At 44.2% G+C, this 24,088-nt stretch overlaps 1 protein-coding gene across 5 annotated transcripts in view; it reads right to left on the bottom strand.

Annotated features, from left to right (window-relative positions):
• PRDM16 (PR/SET domain 16) overlaps positions 1 to 24,088 on the bottom strand; it is an 805,072-nt gene that overhangs the window by 505,637 nt on the left and 275,347 nt on the right. For all 5 annotated transcript variants that reach the window (XM_068238856.1, XM_068238853.1, XM_068238857.1 and 2 more), the window contains one exon: positions 18,319 to 18,677. In XM_068238856.1, the coding sequence (XP_068094957.1) occupies positions 18,319 to 18,654 (336 nt within the window). In that variant the 5' untranslated portion in view covers positions 18,655 to 18,677. The remainder of the gene's footprint in view (positions 1 to 18,318; positions 18,678 to 24,088) is intronic.

The raw sequence follows: 24,088 nt of genomic DNA, 5'->3' as shown, positions 1-24,088 counted from the left end.
AAATTACAGCTTTTGCTTCTGATATTTAACATGAAAAGTAGGAAAATGTTTACACAGCTACTTAGACATTATTTGCACACTGTCATTTTAGAACACTTGGGTATCGATAGTATTCCTTTAACTGTCCCTTAGAGGGGCTCACAATCTAATCCCTACCATAGTCCTATGTCTATATTTTACTAGCTTCAGAATTCTCAGAGACAAACATTCTACAGAGATCACCTGACAGGGCTAAAGATGTTTCCACCTGTCATGAATTAAAGAATGTAAGTCAGGGAGAGGAAAGATTTTTACAATGGGCAACCACTGACTAAATAGATTATAAATGAATATTGGAAGAAAAATAATAAATGAAGTATGTTTACTCTTCATGTTCTTTTCACTACAGTTCCTCTTTAAGTGAGTTTTTGTGTACAGAGTGAAGAGGCTCCCTCTACTGGCAGCCTGTATATTAAACAGATGCAGTCAATACTTTGGGCTTGATTCACAAAAGAGTGCTAACTGTTAGCACGGCCGTTTTCGCGCGAATTTTCGCATTGCGCGCGATCGCGAATTTTCACGCAAAACGATAACGGTTTCGTGCGAAAACGCGAATTTTACCGCGAAATCGATAACGTTATCGTTTCGCGCGAAAATTTGCGATCGCGCGCAATGCAAAAATTCGCGCGAAAACGCTAACAGTTAGCACTCTTTTGTGAATCAAGCCCTTTGGCTGAACAGGCGCTGACATAAAACAGTTACAGGGTAAGAAGACACTTGATTTGCATCATGGTGAAGGAGTCCTGGCTGACTGATAGACTTGCTCTTGAAAAGAAGAAAAGAGAAATCACATTTTCTCCATAACCAAAGGTTGGTAAAAGCTTAAAGGAGCAGTTGGATTTCAAACACCTGAATTCTCCCGTACAGCCCACTTCAGCACCATATCAGTACCGAACAATAAACAGGAAAATTCCACGTCTTGGGAAAAACCGGCACTAAACCGGCCAGCCGGTGACCAATGTCCTGCAGGAACACCCCTTCTGCAAGTACAGGACAAGTGTAAAGAAGGATTGGGCACTCAGGAGCTGTGCAGCAAAAAGCTGTATTGGAGTCACAAGATACGCAGCATGTTTCGGGCGGAGCCCTTCCTCAGGGATGGAAGGGCTCCGCCCAACACATGTAGTGTATCTTGTGACTCCAATACAGCTTGTTGCTGCACAGCTCCTGAGTGCAGAGTCCTTCTTTATACTTTGTTTAGTACCAAACAAGCAGACAGGGCCAGGGGGAGATCATATATCCTGCCTGGACTGCCCTTCGAATTTCTGTTTTTGGTGGGTTTTTTTTGGCGGGAGGGGGGGGGGGGGGGGGGAGGCATCCAAAGTTTCCTAGGGGGCCCAGTGATTTCTAGTTACGTCCCTGTCTGTATACAGTTAATAAGAGATAACTTAATCAATTGGGTTTCACAATATGCATTTAGGCGCTCAACTATAATATAGGCAGGTGCAGGGAAGGACCGACGGAGGGGGGGGGGGTTGCAATGGCTTTAGGCGCCATGTTTTTGGCGGGAGGGGCCATCCAAAGTTTTGCAGGGGGCCCAGTGATTTCTAGTTACGCCCCTGTCTGTATTAAGTTAATAAGGGATAACTTAAGCATCTGGGTTTCACAGTATGGATTTAGGCGCTCAACTATAATATAGGCAAGTGCCGGGAAGGAAGGGGGGGGAGGGGCAATGACTTTAGGCGCCATGTTAATGTCGTAGGTGAGGGTGGTTAGTGATAGGCATATATAGAGGGGACCTTAGTGTTACACCTAGATAAGAGAGGGGAGTGTGAGTACAGCGTTACATTGGGAGATAGTAGAATTTCAGTATAATTACTGATATTCTATGTATCGGGGATAGTGGAATAACGGTAAAATTACGGAGATTCTACTATCGGGATTTCCTTACACCATGCCTAGATATAAGAAGCCTTTGTGACACTGATACCAGGGTAATTAGGGTAAAAAATGGGTATTCCAAATACTGTATAATGTTCCCATGTATCTAATTACAGTTCCTCTTTCAGAAAATCAAATTCCATTTACCCACTGCTCGGTATTTATTATGCAGTCTACAATCCGACCCTGAATTATAAGCATTCCAATATAATCATAAATGTGTCTGCTCTAATGAACCTTATCTTAGTCAGCCTGGCTCTATTTGCTACATTGCGGACGAGAAGTACGATTGTCTTCACCCCTCCCACATTCCTGCTCCTCACTGATTGGCTGAGGGTAGTTCAGTGAGCGGCTGAAATCTAATCTATGCTGTTTACAAAGCAAGCTAGCTATGACAGTGCAGTTTCTTGAAAAAAAAAAAAGAGTAAGGGAGGAAATGACACCAGGATTGGCTTCAGGCAGAAAAAGTAAAAATGGAAAATGCCAGGAATAGTTTTCTCTCTATTTAGAATATAGAATTCACTGAAATCAAAATGTGGACAGTACAATACATATGTAATGTAAGTAAAACAGGTATTTATCTACTTATGTGTGTGTTTTTTTTTTTTTTTTTTTTACTGTCCCTGCTGCTTTAACTTTTTCTCACCTGACCTATAAAAAAAGCAAAACAAAGAAACACTGGAAGAAAATTGCAAAGAAAACCTGTTGTGATTTAACGTTCACCTCTATCTTATTTTTTTCCCGTTTAGTAATAGCGTGAAAGCCGATGGTTCTCTTCCCGCTAAGGGCCTCCACTTTTACCGTCATTATCAGACCGCTCTCCGCGGAAACAGATTATCTGCTTTTCCAACTCGCTAGCCGTCAGCGGGCAATTTTCAACTTTAAGAGGGGCCTAACCAATAAAAGCCATTTACAGATTACCTCTCCCTGCACACAAGACAGCGTCTGCTGAGAAAGAGGGTCCAGGCAAGCGCTGTAATCCCTCGTTCACGGACTGCGGAGGCGCTAACCACTCCTGATAAATGACTCTGAATGGCCGAGTACAGCATCTATAATGTGCAAAAGGTCCTGACAGTCTTCAGTTTATCTCATCTGCGATAGAGAATGGGCGGATCTGAACTGAACAGGGGATGGGTAGGGCTTCATTGATTGGCTATGTTATTGTGTTCGGCACTAGAATATTTTTTATATTTGTTTTGTTTATTCATAAAATGTGAGATGGTCTATGGACGAGTTTAAAAGGACACCCGAGGCGAAATTAAACTAATGAAATAAACGATTGTATCTATATTCCTTTTCCTAAAAATGACTTTTTAAGATATTCCACAGTTTTATTTTATGTTTAAAATGTTTTATTGTTTTTGCTCAATGACATTCTTTGAAGTATGCCAGAGCTAAAATCTATGAACTATTGACCCTATTTCTTTCTTTCTCTCAGAAGCCATTTTCTGCTAGGAAAGTGTTTATAGTTGGCATTTCTTACCAGTGAGGGTACTGTAGCCACTTCCTGTCTGAGTCAGGATTGAGTCAGCCACTTACATACCTGATATTTAACTCTTTCAGGCAGAGAAAGAAAAAAAAAGGAACACAGCATAGTTATTTGTGTGCTAGGCACTGTACATACCCATGTCTATCTCATCATATCACATGTCACTTCGGGTATCCTTTAAGCTAAATCCTCACCTGACGCCCCAGAATGATGGATCCCGGCGACATCCCACGACGCCGTGCGCTCTCTGATCCATGTTCCGTCCGGGGGATATGCGCAATGTCACACGATGGGCGCAAACGGGTCAAGCGATCACTGTACTTTGCGCAGTCGTTGGGGATCTTAAAGATCCGATCAGCCATGACGGTTGTTATCTCCGCGCGCAGCTAAACATCGTTCACGTGACACGCACCTGTACCCACATCGCCAGGCCACGGAAATGATCGTTCGGAAAAAAAAAAATCGGGTAGTTGGGAGAAAATCAATTTGTCAAATATAATAAACATGGCAGCCCCCTTATCCTCTTATTACAGGATCTCTTTAAAGATGAAAATGCTAGATATTACCAAGGAACAGACCTGTAAAGGTGCCCATTTACAATACAAGTTCGGGCCCACTGAGGGAGAGGAAACCGATAAGCAATCCAATCAGACTAAAAGAATCATTCCAAAATTTGGATAGGCGGAACGATCGATTGAACGATTTTTTGTCTCGATTCGTCGATCGGCACAATAAATGGTCCAGATCGATTGCACAGTCAATCGTGTGGGAAATTGCTCCATAATGGACACCTTTAGCCCCTGGATTCACCGTTGCTTGTTGTGGTAATATTGGAGAACAGCCCACTGTCTGGCGGGAAGTAATATATATAATTCTGTTAGGATTAATTCTGTGCGACTCGCAAGTTCGCTTCTCGCCGATACGGCGGAGGATGATAAAAAAAAAGGCTTCTATGAAGGAGTCTGCATGGCCTGATGATTCTCCAAATATGAAGAGAAATGATTTATTTCCTTCCCCTGTGAGTAAGGGAGATCTATTTAAAGTCTGTGCGCTCATCTCCATCACGCCGGAGTTATTCCCGCTTATGGAAATCGCGGGACACATTTCACCGGCATATATTTAGTCATTTCTCCTTCCTCGTATAAATCTCACAAATGTCTCGTTAGATCTTGGAGGACGTCTACCGTCCCGTCGAATCCCGGCTGTCGCTGAGGCTGGGCAACAACCAGCTACTAACCAGCCCTCAATCCCGTAATTGTAGAAAACGTGAGATTCTGATCTCATTTTTGACACAGAAGAAGGTAAAGAGGCGCCCAGGAAGTATAAAAAAGTTAAAATCACTAAAATCAAAAGATTGAGGTGGCTTACCTCATAGACGACAACTCACTTTGAGTAGAACTATTTATTTAATAAGCAGAGGCAAAGCATTTCGGGGGATCTAGCCCACTTCCTCAGGCCAAATAAAGTGCCGCTGTGGTCTAAAGTCCGCATTCGGGGTGCCTATCTCTAGTGCAACCCCCCTTTGTGAGTATTCTCATTTCAAACACATTTATATATTCATCCATCTGTGACATGCTGTATAATTTGGGCTCCCGTTGTCTCGGTGTTTCTTTCCCCAGTACCCTATACCATCATTTTTGACACATCCAATTTTTGCGCGCTGAACATCCCATTATAGTGAGATTGAAAATTGGAAACAGACTCCCAAAATAGATTAAAATTGCTATAAACAGTTTAAAATTGGACGTAAGTGGTGGACTTACCTCCCAACAGATGACACAAAAGGTCTTTTGTGGAAATAGAAATCATTGTATTGGAATTTACTCATTTGTGACAAGTTTCGTGGGGCAGGCCAGCTTCCTCGGGCAATATGGGAGTAACTGTAACAAAGTCTGTCCAAGTCTGGGCGCCTCTGTCTGTCATCATAATGCTTCCAACTGTAGTGGTCAAAAACATTGTTCTACAGTAGAATCTCATTATAGTAAACTCCAAGGGATCAGGAAAAGTAGTTTACTGTATCAGAAGTTTACTATATCAGAAGTGGCAATACATTGTATATTTATACAGACACATATGGTGGGACCTGAGGATGGAGTTTACTATATCTGAGTTTACTGTTATAAGATTCTACTGCATATTCCTTTCTGATTTTGTTCTTTGAGCTTCACCTTACCAAAAGGAGTATTGCTTAAAGAGACACTGAAGCGATAAAAAATAAAATGGTGATATAATGATTTGTATGTGTAGCACTGCTAAGAAATAAAACAATAGGAGCAGAGACATAAGTCTAATTGTTTCCAGTACAGGAAGAGTTAAGAAACTCCAGTTATCTATGCAAAAGAGCCATTGAGCGCCACGACTTTCAAAGTCACAGAGAGCTCTGTCTTCTGATGCATCTCAACTGTCAGTCACTGTAGTTTTTTTCTCTGCAGAGGTCAGGTCAATAGTTCACTGGCCTGCTCTGTAAAATCATCCAGAGTGCTGAGTAGTGTGTAAACTGCAAATATTAGAGAATGCTGCAATATTATAAAAAACACTAACACTGAAAATAAAAATATGAGAATATTTTCTTTGCTACTAATGTTCTAGTAATTATCCGTACTACACAACCAATTCATTATATCATTTGTTTTTCGCTTCAGTGTCTCTTTAAAAGGAAATAAATATGGCGGCCTCCATAAAGATGCAGGCTCACAGTGGATGAAACATGATGAACAAATTACACGGAGGTTATCATTCATTTCAACCTCTCACTTTGCAATGCATCCCCCCCCCCCCCCCCCACACACACACACCTTTTGGGAAAGTTCCTCTTTAAACTCTTCCTGGCACCTAACTAATATTCAACGGGTCTACATGAAAAGGGCGCCGGTAAAAAAGGGCGCCTGGTGGAGCCCATATATACCAACTTCGGCTACAAAAAAGGCGCCTGGTGGAGCCCATATATATATACCAACTTCGGCTACAAAAAAGGCGCCTGGTGGAGCCCATATATATACCAACTTCGGCTACAAAAAAGGCACCTGGTGTAGCCCATATAAAAACTTCGGCTAAAAAAAGGCGCCTGGTGTAGCCCATTTAAAAACTTCGGATACAAAAAAACTCCGGGATGTGTTAATTACTATTCCCCCTCCAGGCCGCCATGGATAGTGGGGGAATGAAATAATTCGGCTTACAGTGCTTGTAGCCCATATAAAAACTTAGGCTACAAAAAATGCAATAATATGGGCTACAGAGGGGCACCTTACTGTAGCCGAAAACCTTGTAGCCGAAAAAATACGGGCTACAAAGGGGAGCCCGCTTGTAGCCTATATCAAAACTCGGGCGCCCTTTTCTACACCTTGTAGCCCATTGTTCCAGAAATAACATTGATGTCAGCTCGGGCGCCCTTTTCAACCGATCCCTATTCAACTCGAAACTTTTTTTACTCTATTAAATCTACAAACCTGGATTTTAAAGCGGACCTGAACTCCGAACTTCCTCTCTGCTCTAAAAAGTAAGCAACAGCATAACAACCTTTAAAGAAAAACATTTCTTTGTTACAGCTACTTTGTTCCTGCAGCAAATCTGCAGTGTGTCTACTTCCTGCTTTCAAATAACATACAGGGTGTATTTCTCTCTGTTTTCCTTCTGTCCTGTGCAAGAGTTCAGGTTCACTTTAACGTGCAGTCATTTGTTATGCTTGTAAAGCTGAAGAATTTTATGTTGTATCTTTTCTTTAAAATGGTTGGAGAAGTATTGGTCGCTGTGGTGTGCAGGCCTGTTTAAGGGGGAACTTCAGCCTAAACAAACACACTGTCATTAAATTACATTAGTTATGTTAATTAAAATAGATAGGTAATATAATCTCTTACCCACTCTGTTTTAAAAGAACAGGAAAATGTTTGTGATTTCATGGGGGCAGCCATCTTTTTCATGGGGGCAGCCATCTTTTTGGTTGAAAATAGGTGACAGGGAGCATGAGACAGTTCCAACTGTCCTGTGTCCTGATCACCCCTTCCAGGTGCGTGCTAGGCTTCAGATCTCAAATTCAATATTTGAAAGAAAAATGTGCACCAAAACAGCAGAACGAGAACAATAAATCCCATCATGCTTTGCACCGCATCAGGGGAAAAATGCCTGGGCAGTTTTCTTCTGTGCAGCTAAAAATGAGGCTTGGGTAAGAAAAATAAAGTTCCGATGCTGTGAAACTGTTAAAGAAACACCAAGCCTTTTCAGTGCTGCTGAGTAGATTTTTAGTCTGGAGGTTCACTTTAAGCGCTTCTTTCCTCTGTATGTGTGAATGTAGCGGAGCTCAGCTTTGTCTGGCCAACCTGCTGCTAGCAGGCCCGGGTCCGGAATACAAATGGCCCGGGAGCGGAGGCCATATTTCTTCCGCGGCCTGTCAGAGGCAGCCATCTTTTAATTAGTAAAATAAACAGCGCTATGATAAATGTCATTATTTACTCAACAAATGATCAGAATCCCGGCGCAGGGTTATTCTCCTCCTGGTCCACGGGGGCAATAAACGGAAAATGTGCTGTGATTTATGCCTGACCCGGTGACTCGCCGGGCTCTGTGTCAGCAGTCAGGGGAGTAATAGACTCCCGGGGAGCATGCATAAATCCAATCACATCTCACAAAATAAAAGGAGCTCTTTAAAAAGAGAAAAATTAAATAAATAAGTGCGCATCGAAGCATCTATCCCCCCCCCCCCCCCCCATTCTACACAATTTAATTTACTGAGTAACAAGGAGCGATGACTATTAACCTAATCATATCCTTTCCGAGACTCCGACAGGAATACGAGAGAAAAAATACACAACGATTTTTATACCAGAGCGGATTTGAGTCATTGCTGTGTTTTTTTAATCTGTGATTTCATTTGCCGGGGAAATTCCTCTTTCGTTATTAAATCGCCATAAATACACGTCGTGGGCTTCGCGAGTCGTTCTTTGCCGGTTAATTTTTTAACTTTTTTTAAAATAATGTTATTCCATTTCTGTCTGCGAACAGCTGAGAATTTCTAGAACCGGCAGCGAGAGGAAATGACGTTCTTTGGCGAAAGCGATGCAACTTGGAAACGGGCCAATCGGAATAACTGGCTGCTGCAGTCCATCGGCCCCACGCCAAGCTGCATGCGTTAGCATCAAGTGAACAGAAGCATTAGCATCAACTCAGAGTCTGTAGCACCGGAGTGAAAATTTCTACTTGGTAATGCAGGCAATGGTAGGCGGTGTAGGTTACCCAGGCAACGGTAGGTGGTGTAGGTAACCCAGGCAACGGTAGGCAGTGTAGGTAACCCAGGCAACGGTAAGCGGTGTAGGTCACCCAGGCAATGGTAGGCAGTGTAGGTCACCCAGGCAATGGTAGGCAGTGTAGGTCACCCAGGCAATGGTAGGCAGTGCAGGTAACCCAGGCAACAGTAAGTGGTGTAGGTAACCCAGGCAATGGTAGGCAGTGTAGGTAACCCAGGCAACAGTAGGCGGAGTAGGTAACCCAGGCAATGGTAGGTGGTGTAGGTAACCCAGGCAACAGTAGGCAGTGTAGGTAACCCAGACAACGGTAGGCAGTGTAGGTAACCCAGGCAATGGTAGGCGGTGTAGGTCACCCAGGCAATGGTAGGCGGTGTAGGTCACCCAGGCAATGGTAGGCGGTGTAGGTCACCCAGGCAATGGTAGGTGGTGTAGGTAGCCCCGGAAATGGTAGGCAGTGTAGGTAACCCAGGCAATGGTAGGTGGTTGTAGGTAACCCAGGCAATGGTAGGTGGTGTAGGTAACGCAGGCAATGGTAGGTGGTATAGGTAACTCAGGCAATGGTAGGTGGTGTAGGTAACCCAGGCAACGGTAGGCGGTGTAGGTAACCCAGGCAATGGTAGGCAGTGTAGGTAACCCAGGCAACGGTAGGCAGTGTAGGTAACCCAGGCAATGGTAGGTAGTGTAGGTAACCCAGGCAATGGTAGGCGGTGTAGGTAACCCAGGCAATGGTAGGTAGTGTAGGTAACCCAGGCAATGGTAGGCGGTGTAGGTAACCCAGGCAACGGTAGGCAGTGTAGGTAACCCAGGCAATGGTAGGTAGTGTAGGTAACTCAGGCAATGGTAGGCGGTGTAGGTAACCCAGGCAATGGTAGGTAGTGTAGGTAACCCAGGCAATGGTAGGCGGTGTAGGTAACCCAGGCAATGGTAGGTAGTGTAGGTAACCCAGGTAACAGTAGGCAGTGTAGGTAACCTAGGCAATGGTAGGCAGTGAAGGTAACCCGAGCAATGCTAAGTGGTGTAGGTAACCCAGGCAGTGTACTCTTGAGTACAGTTGCCAAGAGACGGTCCAGAAATGTGCCAGGTGTGGGACTCTGAAGTGACATGCAGCATCATGATGTGACATGATATAAACACGTCTGTTCAGTCCCAATCCTACATAGAACTAGTCTGGGTTACATTTCCTCTTTCTCAATGTATTTGAGAAGCTGCTGCAATTCGATTGCATTTCTCCCATTTTCCACTACAGCAATTCTGCCACAACATCGGCTGATCTGTCGAGCCGTTCTATGCTGTGTCTGTGACTTCTGAATAAAGCCCTTTGGACTTTTCTAACCTGGGAGTGCGCGGACTTCATCCAGACTACAGAGACCTGTCCAGCATACGGTGCAACTGCAGTGAGTTTGAGATTTCCCCCAGGAAAAAAACAAAACAAACAACACATGCAAGAAAATATTTTGAATTGCCAAATTGGCACAATCGGTATGTGATTTTCATGGGCACCTATACTTTGTATTAGAGCTCAAGCACACATAAAAGGCAGCAGATGCGATGATGGCAACTGTAAAACATTGCGTCGCAAACGCATCATATTTGTGGAGACAAACCCATGTGTAGTGCACCAGTTAAGTAAGTATGAAGCATTTTGCGATCTGATAGTAATTGGAAAATAGCCCTAAGGGTTAAGGCTCTACATGCCACTTTCTCGGGTGTTGGACAGCAATCAATGCAGTCAGAACAGCATAACTCTCACTGATGACTAATTAGAGGTCATAAAACTCTTTTGTGACTGAGAAAAACACTTTTGAGTGCAGGGTACAGAATAAAAGTGAAACTGTTCAAGATTTGCCTGTATGGGAGCTGACTAAACATCATCATTTGCATGACGCAATCATTACTTTACTCTAGACTTTAACCCTTTAAAAAAAATTACTATGGTTCAACCAGTATGTACTATTTATCTTCACTTTCAATAAAGATGTTTGATCGCAAAAAAAAAAAAAAAAGTTACTATGGTATCCTACCTATTATCCTCCCTGGTGTTAGGATTATTTCCGGATCTTAGTGTCTGAAAGCGGTGCAATTTTTTTCACACCCTTTTAGACCCTAGAAATTCATACCACTAGATAGATCTGCGGCAGCCCTGCACATTAAATTTCCGCCCCGAGCCTGACTCGGGATTACACTAAGATGGTTAAAGCCCCCTTCACACTAGTACAGCGCGTTACGGTACTCTCCCCTGCTGCTCCCATGTCGCACTGGCGATTAGTCTCTATGAGACTGGCCACACTACCCATGGTGTGCATTACGACGGGAGTGCGTCGGACGCCGCAGACGCTGCAGTGCATTGCTGGGTGTTACCGGTGGTATAGCTCAGCACAGGATTGCATTGGAGTCTATGGCACTGCAACAATCTATTTAAAGAGAGTCTGAAGAGAGAATAAATCTTGCTTCAGACCTCATAGATAGCAGGGGCACATGTGCCCCTGCTAAACCGTCGCTATCCCGCGGCTTAACGGGGGTCCCTGATCGCCCAAATCCCCTCCGTACAGCGGGGGAGCGCTTCCTGGTTGGGGCAGGGCTAACCGCCGCAGCCCTGCCCCACGCGCGTCTGTCAGCGTGTATCTCCGCCTCTCCCCCGCCCCTCTCAGTCTTCCTTTACTGAGAGGGGCGGGGGAGAGGCGGCGATGCGCCGCTGATAGACGCAACTGGAGGCAGGGCTGCAGCCGTTAGCCCTGCCTCCAGGAGCGACCAAGTCTGCGACCAAGTGTCACAGTGGGGGGTTTGGGGGTCAAGGGACCCCCGTTTAGCGGCGCTATTGCAGCGGTTTAGCAGGGGCACACGTGCTCCTGCTAACTATGAGCTCTGAAGCGAAATTTATTCTCGCTTCAGAGTATCTTTAAATTGGTGTGGTAGTGGTGTGGCCATCATGTGCCGATCAGCCAAGGTTCAGTGATGTACTTCCTGTCCAGTAGGAAGCATGTGACTGAGTGGGGCGCGGCCTCTGCATTACTCTGTCGCTGCACTCTGCCACACGGTAATGGTGTGGTGGGATTGTTCTGCTGCGCAGGATATTCGTACTGCACTATGTGTGAAATCAGCCTTAGGATTAGAAATATTGACAATTGTTTGCCTCATTGGTTTATTTTCCCATCAGATTTGCTGTAAAATGTACCTGTTAACCATCTGCGAAGCAGAGTTTTCAAATTTTTAAACTTGAGGCCTGGAACCCACTACAAAGCGATATCGCTAATCGCAATCACCAGCGGTTTTAATGAGCGTTTTGTAAGCGATTTCATGAGCGTTTTCTGGTGATTTTAAAAAGTGTAAGCTTTTTGCCAGCGATTGTGTAGCGTTTTGCGATTAGCGGTTTTAATTATGATTGGTCCTTTCAATTAATTTTAATTTTTTTTTTATAGTGTGCAGTAATTTAAAAACGCTAGCAAATCGCTCTGTATAGTGATTCATGAGCGATTTCGCCAGCGTTTATATACTTTACATTGCAGAAACGCTAACCGCTAAACACTAACACTCAAAAAAACTTGCATTTCCTGCGTTTGCGTTTTTGGTAATCGCAATTGCTCCAATGGAATTTGGCCCACCCATAAACATGATTAGGGATTAGGGAAGTGATTAGGAAAATCGCTAGCATTTGGAATTACTCCCTAAACACTCAAAAAAAAAAAAAAAACGCTCTAGTGGGTTTCAGGGTTCCAGCCCTGAAGATGGTAGAGTTGGTTTGCATTGCATCCTTGCCAAAGTGGCATTTTCATTTTATTTTCTGTATACCGTAACCCGCAAGTGCGCCTCTTCAGATATTACAAATGTGCATTTGACAGAAAAGTGGACCATTTTTTTTTTTATTTTTTTTTACATTTGACCCTCTGACCTACTAAACAACCACAAATGAAAAAAGTTAACAGACCCTTCCATTCTCTGGAAATCCCAACTCTGAAAAGAGGTTTTCTTTCTTCCATAAATCTATTCCCGAAAGCATTGAGAAGGTGTTTTCCAGAGTCGCCAAACAACCCATCCTTGTGCAAAGAGAAAATTAATTCAATTGCGTTTTTTTATCATCTGTAGATTTTAAAAAAGACCCATCTTGTAAAAAAATAAAAAAAAAAATCTGCAGACAGAGAGATCTGTCAGATAAAAGATGCCACACAAAGCACATAATTTATCGCCATGTCATGTGAAAACAAAGTCAAAAGAGATAGTGGTTGGGTGGGTCCGGAGTTCTGTTTGAGGACGTTAGTTGGAGGGCAAATAGTTTTAAATGCTGGTGTAAAAAGTTGGCTGTCAGATCACGATCAGCGAACAAAAGAATGCCAGAGGAACAAGAGGAGCGCCATGGAGAAAGTATTCTCACGTAGTCCAAAAATAAATAATATCGCAAAGTCAACAGCACCTCAAATAATAGAAACAGCCCGTACCAGGCTACACATACAATGACTAACTTAGATATGGAACATTACTTAAAAATAAGAAAGCAAATACAGCCTCATATCAGGAGGAGAGTAAAGTTGTCTCAAGGTTAATTAAAGAACCATCAGAAGTTCCCAGAGGTGCCACGAGGAACTCAGAGCTTTCTGTGACATTGGAGAGGCATTTTGTCTTGTAGTTCGAAAAAGTAACCATCTCTTGTTTGATTTCATTTCTTCCTGTGATCAACGCTCAACCTAGCCCCAACTCTACAAATCCCCCAAAGATCTAAGCAATTAGAGATGGTAAGAATTGCTGAATTCCAAAACCAACAAAACTTAAAGGACTACTACTGTAGGGGGAAGAAGAGTTGGACTTACCTGGGGCTTCTAACAGTCCCCACAGACCCAAGACCTTCACCGATGCTCCGGGCCCCGCCTCCAGTTCACTTCCAGAATTTGCTGTGCCTGTGCGGCTGCGTCCTTGCTCCCACTGACTTCACCTGGAGCATACTGCGCAGGCGCAGACCATACTGGGACTGTGCCTTACAGTCCCAGTGACGTCAGCCACTACAGTATTCCTTTAAAAACATTTGCATGGGATGAATGTCAAATTCTGTGGATTCCGAGTTTGCATTGCAAAATCGTGAAGTACCGTATATTCCGGCGTATAAGACGACTGGGCGTATAAGACGACCCCCCAACTTTTCCATTTAAAATATAGAGTTTGGGATATACTCGCCATATAAGACTACCCCTCAACCAACGCACAACAAATAAAAAAATAAAAAAAATCATGTGCTGGTGCTGTGTATGAAACGATACTGGTGCTGTACTGTATGTGTTACCCAGTATATAACAGTATATAGTCAATTGACTTGTTGCATTGGTCAACTCTCCTTAAGTAGACTGGTCAGCTCTCCTTGTCTACCTGTTTATCAGAGCGGTATGGAAGAATAGATTGCACTCAGCAGGGAGATCTGAGAGGCGGTAACAGGATAGGGCGTATCACCCGGCATCAATGACACCCGGCGTATAAGACGACCCCCAACTTCTCAGAAGATTTTCAAAGGTTAAAAAGTAGTCTTATACGCAGGAATATACAGTAATCATTTTTTGAGAATATATTTTCACACTGGCCGTAAGGGTAAATACAGTTACTATGAATTTGTGAAAACATGTTCACAATAGGTTCTAATTGCGCTTTGAATTTTTGCAGTTTCAAATACAAATGTTTTCATTCATGTCCCTTGAGCAGGCTCAATAGACACTTTTCACTATTTGTGTAATTTCGTTCAGCTTTCTGAATTTAGATGTCTGGATTCCAAGTTTTTAACTCAAAATTGTGAAGATCTTGTGCGGAATGGAATTCCGCAAAATACGTGCGCTCATCCCTATGAGCATCCCGTTTCTCCTGGTTCACCCCCAAAAAAATAATCCTACACAGCCAACAATGGTTTATTTTTAGGAATAAATCCAGTGGAGATTTGGTGGAACACTTTGGTTCTCCCATGCAATGTTGGTTAGCGTTCTTCACCGCTGACGAAATATAGTAAGTCAAGCCCTATACCCCACTATGGTTTGTAAGGCCTCTTTGACACTGGCAGTTGGCAGCATTACGTCTTCATAGTACGTACTACATACTTCACAGTAACTGCACCATATGTCAACCACTGTGTGCGGTTACAAACACTGCCAACTGCACAGCAACTGGATGGTGCACACGGTTTCAGAATGGCACTGTGGTAGCACACATCCGTCCATAAAACAATTTGTTTATTTAGACATCATTGAAATAAATGTTAATAGCACAAACAGAGGTCGACAGCCGTTTTGCATCCACCCATTGATTCTTCGTCAGCACAATAACCCCACACAGTGACCTCCCCTTTAAAGCAAAGATAATTAATTTAAATGGGGCACAGACTAACCAGCAAGCTCATGGTGACCCAGAACTCATTGGAGTGTGTAAGGGACTACAATGGTCCTAAAAGCCCCCTTACTAAGTAAGAAAAACAAAAAAGTTTGCTTTCCTAAAACAGAAAGAATTTGCGATAATTCAGGTTGGAGTGAGCTACAATGGTTAATTTGCATATATTCAGCAGTGGTGCTCTGGGAGACATCTCAAGCTCACTCCAACCTGAATTATCGCAAATTATTTCTGTTTTAGGAAAGCAAACTTTTGTTTAATTTAAATGACTTACATACAATGTGGAGTATCATAGCTGCCATATCCACCGTCAATCCAATCTTCCCATCACATGCAATTGCTTCCTGGTTATAATGAAGCACCAAATTGGTGGGTGCGACATGGCTGTTGACCTCAGATTGAATTGTTAATACTTCTCTCCCTCTCCCATCCTGTAGGTGTTTATGCCATTAACTGATTTTTTAATGATGATGCACTAAACAGGTGTTTTATCAACAACAACAAAACATTTGCAAAGTGCATTTCTACTGTAAGCCAAAGCGTATAAGCTTGTCTCAGATCGGAACATAATGATGTGTACAGGGGAGTTATATGATCATAAATGCCAGACTAAACAGGTGGTTTTTCAGGTTTAATTTAAACGTGTCCAGGGTTGGAGCTGTGTTGATTAAGTTCGGCAAAGCATCCCACAGGGTACGGGCAGCACAACAGAAAGCTCTGGCTCCAAGGGTTTTTAATTGAACTCGGGGGTAGTCAAGTTATTGGATCCTTTTGAAGGGAGGTTGTGGGCGGTATGACGCAGTTGCAAGAAATCCTTCAGGTATCCGGGGCCTAGGTAATGTAGGGAGGGATTTGAATATTAGCAAGCCAATTTTGAAGAGGATTCTCCATTTTATTGGTAGCCAGTGTAGTGAGCAAAGGATTGGTGTTATGTGGCTGTGGCGGGGCTGGCTTGTTAACAGTCTTGTAGCAACATTCTGTACTAGCTGCAGGCGGTGCAGGTCTTTACTTGGAAGGCCTACGTAAAGAGCATTGCAATAGTCCAGCCATGATGATGTGATGAAGGTGTGAATTAGTATTGGAAGATTCTTTGAAGAAATTAGGTGCCTAATTTTTACAATATTATTGAAGGACGTATGCGCTTCCACTGTGCCTTTTTGATACAATTTGCTACAGATTTTTTGGTGAGTTGTACTCCTACATACTGTATTTTGTGCTGTAATAGGGGTCTTTTCTGCCTATTTGCTCACTGGATGACGCAAGTTCCCCAGCAGATCAGCAGCTGACACACGGGAGGTGCAGAGTTTGGCCAAGACAAGACACAGAACATTTATTAACAACAACAACAACAACAAATAACATTTGTAAACGCTTTTCTCCCGTGGGACTCAAAGCGCATAAGCATGGCTCCGACCATTGTGGTACAGAGGAAGAATTTTATATTAAATCACACTTTTCTCCTGGCGGACCCAAAGCGCCAGAGCTGCAGCCACCAGGGTGTGCTCAGTAGGCAGTAGCAGTGACTGAATAGTGTAGCAGTGACTGGATAGTGTACTGGTCAGCGGCTCCGCCTCTGACACAGGAGATCAGGGTTTGAATCTCATCTCCAGGGGCAAACTCAGGATTTTTAAGGGGGGGGGGGGGGATTACTGAAAGGTCTCCCTCAGCCACACACAATACAGTATAAGAATATGGTAGGACATCATGCTTGGTACAAATAATGCAATTTCCGACAATGGGATAGATCAGGAGCAGTTTGGATACAGATAATAATGAGGACAGCCGACATGGCTAATGAACGGGAAAGTGAAACATTCACACAGCAGGGCACAGAGCTGTGCTAATACCTGACTGTTAAGTTCACCAGAGCTGCTCCATGCTCTGTACACACACTGCTGCTCCATCCAAAGTCAACTGTAGCAGGGAAAGAAAGGGGGCAGTGCTGTGAGCTGCAAGATACCTGCAGATATTCTGGTGTCTCAACCTGTACCTGTCCCCAGACAGCCCTGGTCTGAGGGGGGGGTTCTGGGCAGCTGTAATCCCCCTGCGTTTGCCTATGATCTCTTCCTGTCTTCCTGTTCAGTAAGCAAGCACCTATTCAGTGAAGAGACCTTGGGTGAGATTTGAGCACAGGCAGAGTCACTGGTACACTATCTAAGCAGCCAATGTGAATCAGGCCTTAGTGATAATTTGCTGTATGGTTTAGAATGAAATCAGACATGTTTTGGCGGGAAACATGCCGTACAGAGATGAGCATTAATACACGTACTACTTGGAGCTGTGATGTGCCCATCATCCACCTAGGAAATGACCGTAACGGATCAGAAATAAATGGTTTGTACGGAAAGGGAGAGTCGGCGCAGTGATGGAACATCCCCTCAGGCGAAGCATCTGTCGTCTCACTCTCTGTATCACGCAGAATAAATTGTGCTCAATGCTCAGGCCCCTTCCACAAATAACGTGTCTCGCTGAACTTGGCCTTTAAAATAACGACATCAATCATGCAGGAAGACATGGAAATTTTAGATTACCTGTGGCGGTGAAGCTAACATTTTCTGTACGGATAGTCTCGGCCATGATAGATAAATAACCTGCTTTGTGCTTAAAGAGGCAAGGTGCCCAATGTTTACGAGATATTGATGGAATTGCCCAGAATGGCATTCATCAAAATCTCAAAAATGTACGCAAAAAGCCTAAGGACACCTTGAAGACGGGACAACCATTCCTTAACTTCCTTTGCACTTAGCTGACTGAGCATGTTCAAAGCCAGCCGGTCACAAATGGGCATGAGTAATAACAGGCGGCAATTTGGCGTAGTGGACAGGACTCTTGCCTTACAAAGGTCCAAGGTTTGGATCTCTCCTTGAGTTTCCGCTAAACACAAATTAATTCCCCCCACCCCCAATAAAAAAAAAAACAATTCAAATCCCCAATCATTAAATGTTCCAGAATTGATCTATTCTTCTTAGGAGATCTAGTGATCAATGAACACACGAGGGAGTTCGCTCACTTCACGGTTTTCCAAAAGGGTTTCCACTGTTTATCCTGTACATAGGGTGATTAGAAATACATTACAATGGGAAATTATTATTTTGAGCTCTTTGTGGAAAAGAATCTTACATTTTACAATGGGTTGATTATGAAAATAAAACACAGCAAATGTTAGTTATGACTGAGACAAGTGAAATAATTCTCACCACTCTACAATTACAAGGCTGCCCACTTATATCCTCCTGCTCTAGGCCTCAGCCAGACCATAATTTGTTTACAAACAAATGAGAAAAAAGGCAAAGACTGCACTTAATTACAGACAGAGGTTTGACTTACTTCCCATCCTAGGCTGGTCTCCTTGTGGTCTCCTAACGTGGTCTTCTGGATCATGACGTAAGGTCCTAATCTCTCCCCAATCTCCAGCCTCTTTTTGGCCCAAATTCCCAAACCGGCTCCAGGTACGGAGGATTCTCTGAGCTCAAAGTCCGGTGGGATAGGAATGTCATCGGGAATGTAGACTGGGGCCTCGTAAGGTGAACCCTCTTTTGGGGTGTAGTCCTCGCTGGTTGGGAAGGGAGAGGGAGGTCCTACGGGGATGGGTGACATAATACTGTCTTCTGTCTCTTCTTCTGCACTGTCGCCGCCAAGAAGATCTGGGTCGGGCTCATACATATTATTGACAAGGTCACTGTCACCTATAGGAAGAAGAAGATAAAGAATTCAGGAAATAAGTACAACGCTAAAAGAAATCGTAGTAGCAGTATGGTATTGTACCGTGTTAGCCATCAGGAAAAGCAAGACGTTTTAAATCAAGATGATACCATTTATTGGCTAACTAAAAATGAATAAGAATAAGCAAGCTTTCGGCCTTGCAGCCTTCGTCGGGCTTACATCCTGTTATGGAAGCCAGAGGAAGGCTGCAAGGCCGAAAGCTTGCTTATTCTTATTCATTTTTAGTTAGCCAATAAATGGTATCATCCTGATTTAAAACGTCTAAAAGCGGACCCAAACCAAACATTTTTTTTTAATTCAAAATATTTAGTTGCAAACAAGGGTCCAAATTCAACTATTTCGAACATGCTAACACTGTCTGGAGGAGTGGGGGAGGAGTGGGGGGGGGGGGGAGACAAAAGTCACTAAAAGGACAACTGAAGCAAGAGGTATATGGAGGCTGCCATATTGATTTCCTTTTAAGCAATACCAGTTACCTGGCTATCCAGCCGATCCTCTGCCACTGATACATTTAGCCATAGCCCCTGAACAAACATGCAGCAGATCAGGTGTTTCTGACAATATTGTCAGAGCTGACAAGATTAGCTGGATGCTTGTTTCTGGTGTGATTCAGATACTGCTGCAGCCAAATAGACCTGCAGGGCTGCTAGGCAACTAGTATTGTTTAAACGGAAATAAATATGGAAGCCTCCATATACCTCTCACTACAGTTGTCCATTAAAGTGTACCTGAGGCGGTGCAGGGGGAGCAGATGGGCATGTTCCCTGGTCCATGACATGCCTGTGTGTTCCCTATGCGCCGCTCTCTGCCCCCCTGTGCAACGCTGTCACCCCCTGAATTTGCAGACATGCAGCAATCTCTAGGGGAAGGGGGCATCCCTCGCAGGTGAGGCACGCCCGCAAAACGCCCACAGGGGGTGGTCCTAACGACCCTCCTCCAGCTGTCACTGGGCAGCTCTGCCTCACCCCGCCTCCCTGATGAGACATACAGCGTCCTGACCCCAGGGGTCACTGAAAATGAAAGTAAAGGATTGCTGACCAGAGGAGTGGTGGAGAGCAGCAGGAATTGAGGCTACCTGATCCTAGCCGTCTGTATCAGGCAGGATTTTTTTTTTAACTAAAATTCTCACCTCAGATTTGGCTTTCATGCTGCTATGGGGGAGGGGGGGGGCTCCTACTACGGTTATATGGGGGGGGGGGGGGGGTATGTGGGTGGAAGGCCACCAAGAGAGGAGGCAATAATCCTACCTAATAAAATCCCTGTGTCTCTGCATCCCATGTCCGTGTGTGTGTGTGTGTCTGCGTTACGCTGCTGCTCACGTGCCGCAGGGACAGCAGTTGTTCAGACAGGAGCAGGAGAGCCGCGGCCAGGCAGGCGGGGGCGCGCACATGGTGGCGGCGGTGACAGACCTAGAGCCCATTCTAAAGTGGTCCAAGGTCCCAAGTATTATTATTATTTATAGAGCGCCGACATCTTCCGCAACACTGTACATAGTGTATATATAGTCTTGTCACTAACTGTCCCTCGGAGGAGCTCACAATCTAGTATCTACCATAGTCACATGTCTATATCGTGTAGTGTATGTATCATAGTCTAGGGCCAATTTAGGGGGAAGCCAATTAACTTATCTGTATGTTTTTGGGATGTGGGAGGAAATCAGAGTGCCCGGAGGAAACCCACGCAGACACGCGGAGAACATACAAACTCCTTGCAGATGTTGACCTGGCTGGGATTCGAACCGGGGACCCGAGGCGAGAGCGCTAACCACTATGCCACCGTGTTGTCACCGTCTAGTACCACTATATTTGGGAGGGACATGTTAACTTTTGCCCAGGGCCTCGTTTTATCTACGGCCAGCCCTGTGTATACCGTGTTTCCTTCGGAAATAAAACACAGTCATATTCCTTTTACCTACAAAAGATGTGCTAAGGCTTATTTTCGGGGAGGGCTTATATTTTTGAGGAGTATAAAATCTGATGCTATGTTAGTGTATGGAGAGGTGGGCAGTCTTACCGCATCTCCTCTCTGTTCACCTGTAAGCAGCTCCAGTATCCTAACATGGTCGGCGCAATTTGACCCGGTCGCTGCACATGTGCTGTATGCTGGGTCGGCTGCGACCGCGCTCCCCTTTCGTCATAATGTACGCCAGGGAGGCATCAGCGCGCACACATTGGGCCTGATTCACAAAGCGGTGCTAACAGTTAGCACCGTGGTGAAAAGCCCTTTATCATGCCTAAACTCAGTAGGTGTGATAAGTTTAGGTGTGATAAGTTTAGGCAGGATAAGTTTAGGTGTGATAAGTTTAGGTGTGATAAGTTTAGGCATGATAAGTTTAGGCATGATAAGTTTAGGCATGATAAGTTTAGGTGTGATAAGTTTAGGCATGATAAGTTTAGGCATGATAAGTTTAGGCATGATAAGTTTAGGTGTGATAAGTTTAAGCACCGCAGTGCACAGCTGATCAAAAGTTTTGCGCTAGCAAAGTCTGGTGCACTTTGCATAGAGTTTAATGGCGCTGCTTTGCGTGCGGGACTTTGCGCGCATAATAAACTTATCTAAACTTAGCATGCCTAAGCTTATCACACCTAAACTTATCATGCCTAAACTTATCATGCCTAAACTGAGTTTAGGCATGATAAAAATGGTTATCACGCCTAAAGTCTTTAACTGGGTTATCACCGCTTTGTGAATCGAGCCCATTGAGAGGGGAGCTCAGTAACAGAGCAGAGCCAGCATACAGCGCGTGTTTAGCCACCGGGTCAAAGAGCACCGACCATGTTAGGATACTGGAGCTGTTTACAGGTGAACGGGAAGGATGCAGCCACAAGGGAGGTGCGGTAAGAGACTGCCCCCCTCCCCCCACATACACTAACATAGATAGCATTAGATTTTATACCAGTATAGAGCTGGGGCTTTTGGGGGGGGGGGGGGGGGGGAGGCTGAGGGCTGATTTTCAGGGGAACACAGTAGCTGATTGTGATCACCCAAATGATGGCACCCAAGTCGCCATCCTAGTCCTCATTGCCGCTTCCCGACAGCCCTGAAATAACCGTGGCAACAGGCGGCGCGGTATCTGTCAGTGCGCAGCCTCCGCCTCCGGGAACTCTGCGCCTCTGAAAACTCTGCAGTCCCAACGCAGGCCTGCAATCGCTGCTGCTAACCAGACTTCAATTACAGAGCGAGTGTTTCTAATCACTCCTTCATAACTCCTTGGAAGGTCCTGCCAAGAACACGGCTTTTTACGAGTTTGGAAATCCTCGCTACACAATAGCATGTTATTTTCTTGTATTATAAACCTGAAATTCCTGACTCTGCTTAGGCCGCGCTTTCAGAGTAAGGGATATGGTTTAATGACTTTACTAATGACTGGTCGGCTGCCTTGCAAAACAAAACAAAAAAATACAAAAACCATTAAACATAAAAGAGAGAAAAAAAGTTTTGTTACAACTCTGAAGTTATTAGGTCTGCAATTACACAGCGAAAGCAGCATTACCAATAACAAGCAGAAGCACAGGCCATAAATAGAAAAGTAAAAATGTACAATAAAGTGAACAGAAACTGCGCGTAATGCGGTCCCAGGGCTGCCTGGCTTCCTTGACAATACCGGGAACACACACGCTTCTCTTAAAGGGCCACTCCACACACAAATCTGGCAGCTTAAAGTGGACCTGAACTCTTGCACAGGACAGAAGGGAAACAGAGAAATGCACCCTGTATGTATTCAGAGGGTTTCACCTGTCCAATTTCCCCTCATCTGTAACTAATTACTACTGTAATTTGATGTCTCAAATGTGTCAGCTGGCTGCCTCGGCAGAGCCGCTAATTGGTAACAATAGGCTGTTAACCCTATGTCTGCTTCCATGAAAGCAGGAAGTGGACACACTGCAGATTTATTGCAGTGTAACAAATAAATATTTTTCTTTAAAGGACTTCCAATGCGACAAAATGTAAACAGATTTTACTCGCCTGGGGCTTCTTCCAGCCATCTCGTGCCCTCACCGCAGCCCCGGTCCTCCGGGTTGTCCCGCTGTCCGTCCATGAAGACCGTGACCCCGCCGGCAGGTCAGGTCTAATGCGCCTGTGCGGGCATTCCAGCCCGCCCATCCCCATCACCTGGCGCGTACTGCCCCTGCACACAGCTACTGCGCGGGGGCGTAATACGGATGACATGGTCCAGTGGGTAGGAATGCCCACGCAGGCGCAGAAGACCCTTACCCTACGTCAAGGAAGATGTCTTTTTCTGTGGGTGGAACAGGTAAAAAGCATTTCTCTCTTTACCCTTAAAGGGGCACTATGGCAAAAAAATTAAAAAAATTTAAAATTTTAAAATATGTGCAAACAGACAAATATGAAGTCCAAAACCTTGGAAGGATACAAAAAGTGAGAAACCGAGAGCCCAATATAGTGCAGTATGTCAAGAGAAAAGGAACGTAACACGAAGTCTGGGTTACCACAAAGCAAAGGCAAACACTGACGGTGCAGGTGGGGAGAATTATAACCTGACCCCACTCAGGTATAAGAAGTCGCTCTCTGCAGATCGGAAAAAATGGGGATACACCCCTCCACCCAGGGTGGACTAGATTAATAAATGAATAGGTAGTAACAGAGGCGCCAAATTAGAAAATGCAACAGTATGTCAAAAATGTGTTTATATAAACACATTTTTGACATACTGTTGCATTTAATTTTGCTGAACTATGTACCTTGCGTCTATTGGTATATTGTATTGTTTATGTTTGGTTTAACAGTGTACCTCCAAACTTTGATTGCCTGATGAAGCGGGCAGTTGGCTGATCATTATATTCTTGAGGGTGGTGTCCACCAACCCCCCTCCTTTTATTTGGTTTTTAACCATTTTATTCTAATTTGGCACTTCTGTTACTACCTATTATTCATTAGTCCAAAACCTGACACTTCTGTCAGATTTCTATTACATAATGTAAGTGACAGCAACATAGGAGAAAAGTCATTTATGGCTCATTTACTCTGGAAAAAACCTACTTCTTATTTGTATGTTTGCACATATTTTACAATGTTTCGCCATAGTGCCCCTTTAAAGTAAACCTGACTGGTAAATAAACAAATCTTTTCCGCCCCAGCACACTAAAAAGTAAACAAAATAAGTTTTCCCAAGAGAAGTTTTATATCACTTTGCATCGCCTTTGTACTACCTTTTAACTTATTAGGTGCTGAAATTGCATTTTGTACGAAACACACTAGGAAGACACTAGGGAGGCAGACTAGTGTTTTTGCTGCTAATGAAACTGTATGTGCCGAATGTAATAATGCATATATGTGTGATTTACACTGTGCGTTTCTGAAAACTCACAACTTGCAGCATAGTTTTCAAAAACGCACATTACAGGTAGTCCCC

Source organism: Hyperolius riggenbachi, chromosome 6 (assembly GCF_040937935.1).
Source record: "Hyperolius riggenbachi isolate aHypRig1 chromosome 6, aHypRig1.pri, whole genome shotgun sequence".
Taxonomy (NCBI): Eukaryota; Metazoa; Chordata; class Amphibia; order Anura; family Hyperoliidae; genus Hyperolius; species Hyperolius riggenbachi.
This window is presented reverse-complemented; position numbering and strand designations above follow the sequence as displayed.